Source organism: Rhizophagus irregularis, chromosome 4 (genome assembly GCF_026210795.1).
Source record: "Rhizophagus irregularis chromosome 4, complete sequence".
Classification (NCBI taxonomy): Eukaryota; Fungi; Glomeromycota; class Glomeromycetes; order Glomerales; family Glomeraceae; genus Rhizophagus; species Rhizophagus irregularis.
In genome coordinates, this window is record NC_089432.1 from 466048 (window position 1) to 481575 (window position 15528).

Sequence of the window (15528 nt, forward strand, 5' to 3'; positions counted from 1 at the left end):
ATTATTAAATTCTTTGACGATCAAGTTTGACTTTTTCGGAATCTTTGAATAAACTTCCTATTGCGTGTTCCAAATATTTCTATAAAGGGTAAAAATTAAAACAAACGTATGAATAAAGGTTTTTTGCAATAATATTAATTAGTTTTTCTAATCCGTACTCCGACTATCTTTGAAATTTTTCATGAAAACAAATTTAGTAAATCTTAATTTACATAAATAAAAAGATTTTATATTCGTTTACACGTTCTTATGATAAAATATTTTATTTGTTTCAAAGAAAATTTTTTTAGACATTAATGTAACTAATGTAACTTTTTGTAATATAATTTTTTTTTTATTAAAAAAAAAAATATTTATACATCATGAATCAAATAATTTATCTCGAAATTATTTGACAATAAATATCCTTGCCGCAGTTATTGTATATTAAGGTTATTATTTGTTTTTTAACTGTAATGTTTTATTTATTACTATAAATAAATAAATATATAAATAAACATATATATATAGATACGACCGATACATTCGATAGCTTAATATAAATGTTTAATAATAAACTTAATCAAACTTAATAAGTTTTATGTTACACAGCTTACGTTAAATTTGTTTCACTATTTTACAGTTCTTGACTCTGATAATCTGGAATAATTGATACGGGAAGAAGAGCCATAAAAAAAGTATTAACCAATTTACAATCATTAGAAGTTAATTACAAAAAAAAAAATTTCTTTACCATGTTTATTCATTAATCAATTTCCTATTTCCTATATATTTTCTAAAGATTTCACCCATATCATCCCTGAATGGTGTAGAACACATTTTATTCATTACTCTTTTAAAAAAATTAATGCGCTCAAAAAATTCCGAGCTTATAAATTTGCTTACAGAGAAAAGTATACATTCTTTAGCCTCGTTACATTTATTTTTTTTTATTTATTTTTTTTTTTTGGCTTTTTTTTTTGCTTTTTGATATACTAAGTCCGTACTCCGATTTTCTCTAACCTTATTTTGAATTATTTTCTTTCAAAGATGTTGTGTCTACTACACAATGTATCACAGTATGTACAGTATGTCGATCGTAGTTACATTATCATCTTGAATCTAACCACTTTTGAATTTTTAAACGATGTTGTGTCTACTACACAATGCATGTCGATCGTAACATCTTGTATCTAACCACTTGTGTTTACTGCATCAAATGATTGCTTTTCCGCTTGCATATCTATCAAATCCTTTTTTTTTTTTGTGATTATTATTAAATTGATTTTTTTATTTTTAAATATTATTGGTTTTTTAATATTTGGTTATTTACTTAATTATTTATGGAATTTTCAATGAAATTCTTTTTATTGTTCGCTAGACTTTAATTATTTAGTTATGGAATTTTTCAATGAAATTCTTTTATTGTTGTAATTATTTTAGTCTAAATGAATACAATTATATTAATATACAATAATATGATAAAAAAAAAACTTGTATCAAAACAAATAATTGACAAATTTTTAATGGGTGAAATGTTTGATGACTGAATTTAGAATCGGGATAGTGACGTAGGATCTAGTATACATTTTTTTTTTTGGTATTCCGATTTTGATGGAAAAAAACTAGATTATTTTTTATTGTTAAATAACATAAAGAATATTTTGTACAGTACGCGTGTGTGTACCTTTAATCAAAGAAAAATCGAATGTGCGTGCCGTTATAAAAATACGATAGTTAATAATTATTTTTAATTTCTTTTAAATCTCTTTTAAATCATTTATTATTAATTAAAAGCTAAGAATATGATGAATGATGCGACTATAAAATCGACCGTAGAGTCTACTATAAATACTGGCCGAACTTATCATAGTGCGGGCTGAAATTAATAATCAAATCACGTGATATTGGGTGTAGGTTTAAAAGTACTTTTAAGTTTTTTACAAATCGTATGAAGAATTATTCTCTTTGTGAAATAACAATAACAATTTGTATGAAGAATAAAGTAAATAATTAATAAATACAGTTTTTATGTAAGAAATGTTATTTTTTATATGTATTTATTAGTAGTTATTCAAATAATAATTAAATTGATCGAGTAATAAAAATTTAATCAAAATATAAAAGACAATACATAAGAGACTTAGTACCAACTTATTTATTTACATAAATTTGATTTTCTGGTAAGTTTGTATTTTATGTTGTGCCCAGTGTTGTCAGTGTTGTCACTTCATATATCCAAGTCCACTGGACCGTTTGTTCCACTTTAAGTCCGGTTATCAAAATTAATTCAGTCAAAGCAAATACAGTCATTTCATTCAATCCAGTATTATTCAGTCCAGTTCGGTACAGTAAATATAATGTAAAAATATTTTGCTGCATAAAAACATATTTTCAGTCCAGTGACAACACTGGTTGGGATTTGCGTCAGATGATAACTGACGAGCATCAGACGATCAGATGTAAATTGATACCTGACGCGTCACATGTTAAGGTATAATTATTAATCATTAAATAAGTATTATTTCATGGGAAGTTTCCCTTCCCAGGAAATAAATAATATTAATCCCTTGGAGCGTGTTCACTTATTAAATTTGACACGTGATTAACTATTTTAAATCTCTTTTTGATTATTTTTTTCTCACGCTTCTCTTTCCTCTCACACTTTCTCTTCTCATGTTTTCTCTTTCTTCTAATGTTCTTAAATTTTTCACATTATTTCTTATTAAATTTCACTTTTCATATTACTAAACTTGTTCTCCCTTTCTTATTACTATTTTATTTTTAAATAAAAACAATGACCACATGATTTGTTTCATCAATCAAAGAGAAAATTTTAGAATTTCAGAATGCATCAAGAAATGTAAATACATATAAATCTAACAAACAGTGGATAAGCTTATTTACGAAATTTCGTGAAGTTCATAGTTATTCAAATGATATTGTTGAACTGGATAACAAACCATTGTTTGACCAGTTAGAACAATTTCTAGTTGAAATAAGAAAATCTAATGGTTAAGAATATAAAGCTTTTCACTTTGTGTCGGATTTTGTGCTATAGCACGAGAGATATCTGAAATATTTGAAAAAATTAGGGTTATAAACTTATTTGACACTTCTCAATTTAAGAGTTTACATAGACCTTCAGATGGTCATATTGAAATTTAATCGGAATAATAACCAAAAACAATCAGATCAATTAGAATTGGTGAAATCACTACTGAAAATTTCTTGGATTTAATATTGAAATGGATGATGGTGGAATAAAGCTTGAGTTACCTAAGGAGCAGAGTGGATTAGTGATCCATATGCAGTATCTGGTATTAGTTTTATACCGCCTAATACTTTAGGAAATGTTATACTCCCGTTGCAGTTATTAAAAATACTTAACTAAACGTTCTAATAATGTTGAGAATGATTATTTCTTTGTATCAATCAATACTCCCAAAAAAATAGGTTATGGTGAATGGTACTTAACAAAAAAGCTAGGAAAAAGGCACATGACGCAATGATGCGTAATACACAGTGAAATTCGATATAATAGAACCCTCCGTTCTATTAGTAAAATTTGTCAAGAATCCGTTATATCAAGAAATCCGTTTAATATATCGGGTAAATTAATTATACTAGATTATGATAATCCGTTCCAGACCCCAATTCAGATATATCAAGACTTTACTTATATTAAGGTTCCGGTATAACAAATTTCACTGTGTATATGTATTGATTCTGGGTTGGATTTTAAAGATCGTAGCATTACTAATCATTCAATGTATTCATAATCTTGTTGAATCTGGTGTTATTCTTGATGAGTAGATGGCCTTTTCACGATATAAAAATCTGCTTATCAACATCAATCTATCAAACGTAAACGAGACAATGTTTCTCTTCTAATTCCTACTTAAAAACAGCACTAAAGGATTCAACCAACTATACAAATAAATTGGTATTTAAATAAACATTTGTTTTTAATTTTATTGTTCAGAACTAATCATTTGTTTGCTTTTTTTTTTAAGATTTTCCAAAGAATCTGATTTAATTGGACAACATGACGAAAGTAGCATGATTGAAAAAGAGGAATCAGAAGATGACGATTTAAAATATCAAAAATTGAAAATTCTAAAGATTTCTGTAGAAAATTGTAGTAATATTATATATATTTGGGCAATATATAGAACGAAATTATTAGGCAATTAGTAATCAAATAAAATTTTTAAATAAAGTATGTCATTTAGTACTGAAATAAAAATAAAAGCGCAAATTGTTAAATTATTATGATATTTTAAATAATACTTATAAAATTAGGGATTTCCCGGTTATCTATATGAAGACCGGGAAATAAATATGCGAAGATTCTCGGTCATAGTTATCACATGAAAAATCAGAATGAAAGTAACTATGAGTGACACTTAGCGCGACAGGAGGGATTGGAATCAATTCCCATAATTAGAATCGATTTTAGAATCGACTAATCACGATTAAATCATTTCTCAAATTTCGATTCTAAAATTTGATTTTCAATTTCGATTAATCATTTCTAATCGATTGTGCATCATTAAATTTGTGGCAGGAAAATTTCCAATGATCAAAAGTTTAGTATATAAATCATTTGGTCATTAAGTTTTATGATTTTGCATTCAAAATAAAACGTTTATTGCACGAATAATCAGTGATCGGCGGTAACTCTGGCCAAGCTTATAATTCCGGCCAGAATTAAAACTTTAGTATAACGCAAAGATCCTATGTCCCGTGACTTATAATCTTATAATTCTGGCCGGCACTATAGTTTCGATTTTTTATTAGATAATCGAGTTTAATCGATTCTGATCAAATTTTATTTTGGCGGAATCGATTCCAATCCCTAAGGGTTTAATTTATTATCACATTAAAAATACGTAATCCTAAAATATCAAATTGATTAGACTTAAACTCATAGAAAACACTTCATTCAAAATTCTTTATAAATTACAAGTTATGATTTCACCATAAATCAAATAAGTATAAAATTTTCATAATAATATGTGTAGTTTATTTATTTACTTATAGAATAAAAAATAATTTCATCAATAAAAAGTAATTATTATGTAATACTTGGTTGTGCTTTATCAATTTACATCTCACAACATATATATGAAATAAATTATTCAAGTACAAACTCTATTAATCAAAATAAAGGAATAAACAATATTTAAAATAAAAATTTTAATTATTGTAAAATATCAGATAAAGATCCATGTCTGCTCTTGTCAGGACTTAGGATTATCCGGGGTTATTAACTATCCGCCTAAATAAAATAATAAATCATTAAAATTTTCCAGTTAAGAATAAATAAACATATTAAATATTAATAATTCGTTATCTGTCATAGCAAAAACACTTTTAAATTAAAAATTTTAATCGTGAGAATAAAGTGATTGTAAAACTTATTTCAATTTAATACAATCATATGATGACAAAACTTTATCGAATTATCCTATCACTCAATATAATATTATAATAAAGACAAAGAGAAGCCCTATAAAAAATATGTATACGGAAAGGATACGTTTTGTATACATTTTATGTACGTTTCTATAGATTCCGTATACAAATTCCGTATATTTAATAAGTAATTCATTTTTGAACATTTTTTTAAAAAACTAATGTATAAGAAATGTATACGGAAAAAATTAATCATGCGGAATGTATACGGAATTTTTAAACTTAATATTTTTAGAAGATAATTTTACAAAAATTCCGTATCATAACACGAGATCACATGATTGTTTATTGTTTTGTTATGATACGTTTTTTGTTTTTTATATAAACCCTTACTTTGATGAGTTTGATCTTCCGATCTTCCTTTCTGTCTTTCCTTTCCTTTCTCTTTCTCTTGTCTTATTTTTGTTATTTTTTCTAAATTTTTCTTCTTTCTTCGTCACCCCTTTTAAAAATAATTTTTTTTTTCGTACCTCACTTTAAAAAATTTTTTTTTCGTCACTCTCCTTTGAAAAAAAATTTTTTTTCATCACTCCCTTAAAAAAAAATTTTTCTTTTATTTCCCACTCTTCTTTTTTTTTAAAAAAAAATTTCTTCTTTCTATTTCTATTTCCTCTTTATAAAAAAATTTTTATTTTTCTAACTTTGACGTCCTCCCTTTAAAAAAAAATTTTTTTTTAACTTTCCTAACTTCGTTATCCCTCTTTTTAAAAAAATATTTTTTTTGGTTTATTCTTTATTCCCCTTTCTTTTTTATTTGTATTTAATTTCATAGGCCAGTAGATTTTCTTTGTGAGAATATTCAGTTTCTTTTTTCTTTTTTGTAGATCAGTTTGGGAGTCCTTTTCTTTTTGTAGGATGATTCAGGATTTTTTTCTTTTTTTAGGTCAGTTCAAATTTTTTTGTTTTTTTGTATGTTGGGTTCAGATTCTTTTCTTTTTGTAGGTTGTTTCAGTTTTGTTGCTTCAGAGTCTTCTTTTTTTGTAGGTCAGTTTTGGATTTATTTTGTTGTTTTGGTTTCTTTTTCATTAGACGCCTCATAATTCTTTTCTTTTATGTAGGTTAGACATTCTGGAGTTCTCTTTCTTTTTTTGTAGGAATGCTGACCTTTGGTGACTTGGACGATTGCAGATGGGGGTTTTGTTTCCAATCTTTTTTTTTGTTCTTTTAGGTTGTTTGACTACAAATGAACCTGAACTTATAGATAATTTAGGTTGCAATAGGTGGTTTTAATAAAGAGGGAATTTTCATAATGTATTTGTACTTTGTTTATTTTTTTATTTTTTATTTAATTTAATAAAGTGAATTAGATTTATGTAAATACAATTATAGTAAACTGTAATACAAATAGTAAATTCAGTGACCAAATCGTATAAATTTCGTGATAAAATCAGTGATCAAATCATGTAAATTCCATATAAATCCCGTGCAAATTCCGTATCCAAACCATATTTTTGGTGATACGGAATTGTGCATTTTTCCGTATCCTATTATGATACGTTATTTCTAAGGAAAAAAAATCGTATAAAAACTTTATAAAAAACGTATCCAATTTTTTTATAGGGAAGAGATAATATAAATGATGAGAAAAATTTTAACGTAATTTAAATAAATAAAACCAAAAGATGGAAACTAACTAATTTAATAAGCTAAATAATAATCTTTGATTTTCCTGTAATATAAGAGATAAAAGAGTTTGTTGAAAACGTTTTACATTACATGCTTTACAGTATCCATCACCAGTATATTCTTGTTTGCAATATTTACATAGCATAGTTCAATTGATAAATTTAGAAAACTTTATTAAATGGTTAATAAACTCAACAGCAACAGAAAAAGCTGAATGTTACCTTGAAAATTTTTTTTTCCGATTTACGTTTCCCTATTTACACATGCACGACATAAGTGTAACATGAAATCGACAAAATAATTACTGCGTCAAATGTTAGTATACAGTATTGAATTTTTAAAAAATTTGTTTTTTCTTTACTGTAATTACTTGTATGTTCAAAAGTTTAAGAAAGTTTATTTGATAATTTTATATTTCTGGCCTTAGAGATCCTAAATAAGTTAATTCTACAAAAATTTATTATGCATTTGAATAATGTATGATAAAATATATAATTTCTCATAATAATTTATTAAAAAATTTTTATTGCAACAATTCAGGAATTCGAGTGTATAACAAAGCACGTCAACCTCTACAAAGCCATGTTCGGGAAGGTAATAAGGCCGTATGGATCTTCGTATATATTGTTATATTTTCACAATGAATGTAAGATGATGGAAGAGATTTATAAATCAACGATGGAAGAAGATGTGGTTTGCAAATGAAAAGTCAACAATAACTATTCGGAAAGAAGGAGAAATTTATCTTAAAGCAACCGAAAGAAAAGAAAAAGGTTCATTTCAAGTCGACAAATATCTCACCTTTGCAAAGGTCGAATGGCGTTTCAGATGGCGGTATTTCGACGCGATAGACCAGAACGTGAATATGGATGAAATACTAGCGTCAGCAGTTAGCCAGTTACACGGATGCAATCAACATCTTCATCACATATAGGAAATAGCCGAGAAAAATTTGAAGAAATTAGTACTTTTAATGATGATTTTAGCAAAAGACTACCGTCACGACCTTTAGCGTCAACGAAATCGTAAAAAGAGAGTACTGATTTGGATGACTCGAATGAGGCGGACGAAGATAATAGGAAGAAACGCAAGAAAAAGAAAATGATTACGCGTGCGGATATAGAGTTAGATTTAGATTTAGATTAGAGACTACGTCCCTATAAAAAAAATTGGATACGTTTTTTATAAAGTTTTTATACGATTTTTTTCCTTAGAAATAACGTATCATAATAGGATACGGAAAAATGCACAATTCCGTATCACTAAAAATATGGTTTGGATACGGAATTTGCACGGAATTCATATGGAATTTACATGATTTGATCACTGATTTTATCACGAAATTTATACGATTTGGTCACTGAATTTACTATTTGTATTACAGTTTACTATAATTATATTTACATAAATCTAATTTTACTTTATTAAATTAAATAAAAAAAAAAATAAACAAAATACAAATACATTATGAAAATTCCCTCCTTATTAAAACCATCTATTGCAACCAAAATCATCTATAAGTTCAGGTTCATTTGGAGCCAAACAACCTATAAAAACCCCCCTTCATATAGTATCTGCAATCGTCCAAGTCACCAAAGGTCAGCATTCCTACAAAAAAAGAAAGAGAACTCCAGAATGTCTGACCTACATAAATGAAAAGAATTATGAAGCATCTGATGAAAAAGAAACTAAAACAACAAAATAAATCCAAAACTGACCTACAAAAAAAGAAGACTCTGAAGCAACAAACTGAAACAACCTACAAAAAGAAAAGAATCTGAACCCAACTTACAAAAAAAAAAAAAAGAAATTTGAACTGACCTAAAATCCTGAACAATCCTACAAAAAAGAAAGGAAAGGACTCCCAAACTGATCTACAAAAAAGAAAAAAGAAACTGAATCTTCTCACAAAAAAAAATCTGCTGGCCTATGAATAAAAAAAGGGATAAATATAAATAAAAAAAGAAAGTGGAATAAAGAATAAATAAAAAAAAAAATATCTTTTTAAAAAGAGGGTAACAAAGTTAGGAAAGTTAAAAAAAAATTTTTTTTTTAAAGGGAGGACGTCAAAGTTAGAAAAATAAAAAATTTTTTATAAAGAGGAAATAGAAATAGAAAGAAGAAAATTTTTTTTAAAAAAAAAAGAAGGGTGGGAATAAAAGAATAAAATCAAAAAAAAATTTTTTTTAAAGGAGAGTGATGAAAAAAAATTTTTAAAGTGAGGTACGAAAAAAAAAATTTTTTTTTAAAAGGGGGTGACGAAAAAAGAAGAAAAATTTAGAAAAAATAACAAAAATAAGACAAGAGAAAAGAGAAGGAAGGGAAAGACAGAAAGGAAGATCGGAAGATCAAACTCATCAAAGTAAAGGTTAAAGGTTTATATAAAAAACAAAAAAAACGTATCATAACAAAACAATAAACAATCACGTGATCTTGTGTTATGATACGAGATTTTTGTATCTAAAAATATTAAGTTTAAAAATTCCGTATACATTCCATATGATTGATTTTTCCGTATACATTTCGTATACATTAGTTTTTTTAAAAAATGTTCAAAAATGAATTGCTTATTAAATATACGGAATTTGTATACGGAATCTATAGAAACGTACATAAAATGTATACAAAACGTATCCTTTCCGTATACATATTTCTTATAGGGCGTTATGTAATGATGAATAAGGACGGTCAGGTTTCTATTATGGATTAACGATTCATTGGTTTATAATATCAATGTAGGGTATAACTTACGGCTTTAATATAGAAAGTTGTATTGAGTCGATAACACAGTTCAATCTGGAGAGACTAACTAGATTTTCTTATTCATATAGCAAGTTTTTTTTTTAATTTAGGTTGTCTTTTTCTTTTTTTTTATATCATTCATTTTAATTTACGATGTATTTAGCATTAGATTTTCTTTTTAGTATATAGATACTTTATTTAATGGATGTTCTAGAAACGTCTACATTGTAATAAATTACAGAGCTTAAATATTACAATATTAATAAAGTTATAAATTTAAAAAAATATTTGGTACATCAAAATTCTTTTTCTATAATATAAAGCAGGTCAATTTAAGCTTAAGGTTGATCTGTTTTCGGAATATGAATTTCTTTTCTGATGTATAAGTTCAAACACATTAGTATAAATCTGCTTATTATTCTGTATAATAAATAAATTCTACTTTACTAAAAATAAGATGGCCACAATAATTTATAACTTGTTTAGCAATTTAATTTACGTGCGCTTATTTAAAAAAAAACATGTGCTTAAATTCAATTAAATTCAGTTTAATCATGAGAAAATCAATGCTCTCAGCAACAATATGTGATTGTTCATGTGATTACATAATTGTGTAAATTGAAAATAACAACTTTTAGTAAAAAATTTAATAAAAAATTTTCATTTTGTAAGGCCACACAAATTCGAATTTTCGGTTCACTTCACCCGGCCGGGTCACTTTTTCAAATTTCAATAGAAAAAAGTTTATATATAAAAAGTTTATCACGTGATCAGGACGTAATTTTATTGGCGGGTAAGTTTATCATGCGGCTGAGAGCGAAAATAAATTCCTCCCTTTTAAAAGTCAACCAATCAAATGTCACGATTTTATATATAAACTTTTTTTACTAATAAACAATAAACCCCGGGTCCCCGGGTCGATTTTAAATTTCAATGTTACGTGAACCGAAAAATTGAATTTGTGTGGCCTAACTTTTTAACTATTAGTTTAATACATCAAACCCTCCATAGTTATAGTATATTTATTAAAACTGAGCCTTCGTAATGCACTAGACTTTTTTTATCTTCCGAAGTGTTGAATTTTTCATACGGTTCAATGCACTCTATTGATTTTAAAGAATCAAATTTGTGTGATCGGTAGTTTTAATTAAATTTTACTCTTCATTCTTTTTTTCGAATTAAAAAGTCCATTATCTCCTGTTTCAAATTAGTGTATCAGCAGGTGACTTTTCGATCAATTATATAAAAAAATACCGTAAAGTAATCAAAAACAAATTAAGTACAAAACCAAATAATAATATAAATTTATCTCACACATTAATTAAAAAATAAATTTATTAAGGAAGAACAATAAATTATATAAAAAAATTAAAATTTTTTGTAAGATTATAATGAAAGGTAAAATTATTCCTTTAAAAAAAAAAACTTTCCCTTATATAATTATATTAAACACTAAAATATTTAGAAACAAGAATGTATGAACCATAAGGAAATTAAATTAGAATTAATTATTATAAACAAGAGTTCATGTTTAAAGGGGAGTTAGGACTATAAAATGTAAAATATATGAAATGTGATTTATTTTGAACATGTTCATTTCTAATAAAATCATAAGTTCATAACATTCGAATTTATAATAAATATTTTTTAACCATAATTGAGTTATAAATTAAATTGATAATTGAAAAATTTACAATAATTTATTATCTTTAATACACACCAAAAGAATGAGAAAAAAAAACATTTAAGAAAAAATTATCACAAAATAGATTATGAAGGGAAAAATTTTTTAAAAAAAATCAGTTTGAAAAAAAGATCAGAAAAAAAAAAATTATTATTAAAAAAAAAAAAAAATCTGAATATTAAAAACAAAATATATATATAAAATTGTTATAATACAGTAAATCGTGTAACAGGCAATATTTAAATAACGGGATACCGAATAAATTACTTATTCGCTAACGCTACCTAAAGGTAGCTTATTATAATTTGATTGGTTGATCTCGGGCTTCTGCAGAGCCCGGATCAACAAATCAAACTTGATTTACCCAAATATAAGTTATTCGGCACTTCGTGCTGAATAATTAATTATTAATTATTTGTCAGCAATTCTTATAATTAGCAAACCAATGATCAAGATGCACGGGAATGATCAAAAATCTATTGATTTTAATAATTAATAAAATGTGTTACTAATTTTTTTTTAAAAAAAAAACGATAGTTATACAGATTCAAATAGTGAAGGTGACGAATAATTTATACTAATTATACTACAAATTTACAAATTTCTTACAAAATATATGAATGTAGTAAATTTTACAAATTATGATTAATTGAATAATAGCCACAAATTTAAAAAATTGTCTTAAATTTTAAATTTTAATAAATCTTACAAAAATTATACATTTAAATTTTAGTAAAAACAAAATTTGATTAAACTCTAGTACTCTACAAATATTGAATGAAAATTGGACAATAATTACAAAAACTAAATAAAACTGTACAATTTCATACGATGACTTTTTACTGGGGGTATGTTATCATTTTTTGGAACCTGTTGTCTATCCTCTACTAGGTTCTTATACTGTCTGATATTTCTCCGTTAACGACGTCCTTCCTATAAAATATTTTATCCGTTATTCAGTTTCTGTAAAAACTCCGTAAAAATGGGCCTTTCGCGGATTTTTTCACGGAAAATGATCCGTGATATAAGGTGATTAATTCCGGAAACATGAGCCTTTTATGAAAAAAAAGATGGAATATTAAAAATTGATCGACTTTTTACGGGGCCTTAAAAAATTAGTTTTTGTCGGCGGATCAATCACCTATAAGGGAATCCTTACCTAGTTTAGAAATTTATAAGAATGTGGATCATGGAATTGTAAATGTATTATTCAATACCATAATTGAAATGAGTAAAAACCGGTAACGGGTTAGTTCAAATATATTATAACAGATTAGTTCGGAAAAATGATTAATAGTTAAATAATAATTTTATTATATAAAGCATTACCAAATTGGTAAATATAGTTATATTTTTCGCAAATAATAATAAAAATTATGAAAGTTATTATAATGAGTAATTTGCATTAAATTTATTTGCCACAGAGAAATTTCGGTAAAATTTTTTGGTAAATAATTTTCCGAAAAATTAAAAATTTTTTGTATTAATTGTTAATGATGTCATATTTCTAGAAAGTAATTAATTATGCAACTAGAGAAACAGATTTAATTGGTTCACATCTTCAACATACTGAGATAATATCCAAATAAACGATTAACAAGATCTTTGTTCAAAAGTCCAATCATCAACAGTGCCATATATACCATAACAGGTATTTTCATTAAAAGATCCTCGTACTTTCTGTTTCTCGAAACTACCTTGAACTTTAGCATGAACCGTGTACGTTTGGTCTGGAAAATTAATAGTTTCATGTTCATCACCAGTGTAGGAATGTTCACTACAATCATGATATTCTGAGTCACCGGCTATGCGATAACCATTTGAATCCTCTATCCAAATTCTACATCTGCAGAGTTCCAATTCCAAATCCGTGATGACAGTAAATGCTATACATTAAACCAAAAAGTTGAATCATTAGAAAAGAAAATGGAGAACATATTGAATGTAAGGATTTTACCTTTAACGTCCATTATATAGAAACACATGAAAAGGACAGTAAGAAGGTAAAAGATTTGAAGTTTCATATTAGTTAATGTTGTTCGATAGACCTGAGGGAGTAGTATTTTGGGTAGTTGTCAATTTGGGAGTTTAAAGTTTCAATCTGCTTCTTTTTCTAAGCGTAGTAAGTCGATTCTGTAAAACAAAATTTTGGTGGCAGTGGTTATATATAATTTCAAAACCAGATTTTCAATGATTTTCTGCCAAGAGCTATGACTCCCTTTCAGAAAAAAATAATCCCGAGTCATCATATTATCACGAACGCATTTATTAAAACCAATTTATTTTTGTACATTCCGAAAACAAATATCGTGTTTAACGTATTTTTTTCCATATCTAGAATATAACTATGTCTATTAATATTGACCCCTAAAAGTGTTTCTGAATTTAAAATCATTAATAAAATATGTTCCGATTAATGACCAGAAATCTTACTAAAAACGGTTTTAAAAAAGTGATAACAGTAAAAACGAAATGTATATTTGTGCTCATGTCTAAAAAGCACCATTTTCTTAATTTTTGTTTCATAAATCGGACAAAATGGTGCTTTTTTAGACGTTTTGTACAAATAATCATAAATACGAAACGAATTAGGGAGGAGTATCCGGAATTTTCGCTGAAGTCCAATTCACAGAAGCCCATTTTGCTGAAGCAAATTTTGTCGAAGGGATGTTTCACTGAAATGCCATTTTTCCGAATAGACATTTTACCGAAGGTCATTTCGCCAAAGCCATTCTGGCGAAGGAACTGGAGTTTGAACCGGTTGCACAAACCGGTTATAAATTCGGTTTCTAACAATGATTCCGGGTTCATATATATATATTTTTTTTTAACCATTGTCACGTGATCATTTGTGATCAACATGAAATTCCTAATTTGGAATTTGTTAAATTACAATTGACCCAGAATTATGAATTTAGCTGAAATTATGGGTTGCTTTGCAAAAATCGGGTTGAAACGGGTTGAAACGGGTCAAACCGGTTGTACCCGTTTTAAATTTAGTTTGCGAAAATATAAGGCGCATTATTATATTTAGTTTAAGTGTATAAAATTTTAAAGTATTTTATTTACTGCGGTCCGGAATGACGTTAAACTATCATATCAACAATTGGGCTCCATAAAGGGTAACCCGTAATTGACGTTAAAATATTCTTGTGTAAATGTGTTTATGTATTATGTGTTATTTTAAGTTGGTTATGATTTTGGGTAACGTAATTTTATTGGTTCCAACAATGAGATACTCAATTAAGATCTCGAAGGCATAGGGGAAATATTATAAATAAGAAGCGAATACTTTTTAGAAAATTATTCGACCCACGTAATTCCATTCATAATTTTCTTATTCAATTCTTTTTGCCTTTTTTTTTATGATGAAAAAGTGCCTCATTAATTATTTTAACTAATGATTTATAGATTAGATATAATGAGGGGGAAACTATCGCATTTTTAATCTAGAATTTAAGAAATTACCTTTTTGTTTAGAATTTGAGAAATTGCATTTTTTGTTTAGGATTTAAGAAATTATATAACTCGTTATTATAAACAAGTCGGATATTGCATCAAATGCACGCAGACCGCGTGAAACACGGGCATCAGGCTATTAATCCGATTTTTTTTTAGCAAATGTGAAAAAAAATTTTGTACCCATGTGCCACTTTATGATGATCATTTTTTCTTCACGCGTCATCTACATATTTTTTATTAATAATTTCAGTTTATATATGTTATCTTTTAAAAAATCTATATTCTTCTTTATCGTTTTATTATTTATCTTTTTACATAATTTAAAGATAAAAAAAATAAAAGTTTTTTAGCAGATATGGACTATATAAGTATTCTTATAAACGTTGGATGAAGTTAGAAGCATTTTATAACAGTACAAACTCGTATTTCATATTTTTTTTTATTTTTTTTTCTTATGTATAAAAAATTTTATTACATTTAATATTATTAGATATGTAAAGTGTAAATTTTCTTGAATAAAGTTACAAAGTCACTATCTTTACCAAGTTAATTTT

The 15528-nt window shown here is 26.4% G+C and overlaps 1 protein-coding gene across 1 annotated transcript; it reads right to left on the bottom strand.

Annotated features, from left to right (window-relative positions):
* Positions 1-13105: 13105 nt before the first annotated feature.
* On the bottom strand, positions 13106-13482 carry OCT59_023480 (uncharacterized protein; the record flags this gene model as incomplete). The annotated part of the gene is made up of 2 exons (XM_025329764.2): positions 13106-13398; positions 13470-13482. The coding sequence occupies 2 exons, from the start codon at positions 13480-13482 to the stop codon at positions 13106-13108; spliced, it is 306 nt and encodes a 101-aa protein (XP_025180857.2).
* Positions 13483-15528: the final 2046 nt, after the last annotated feature.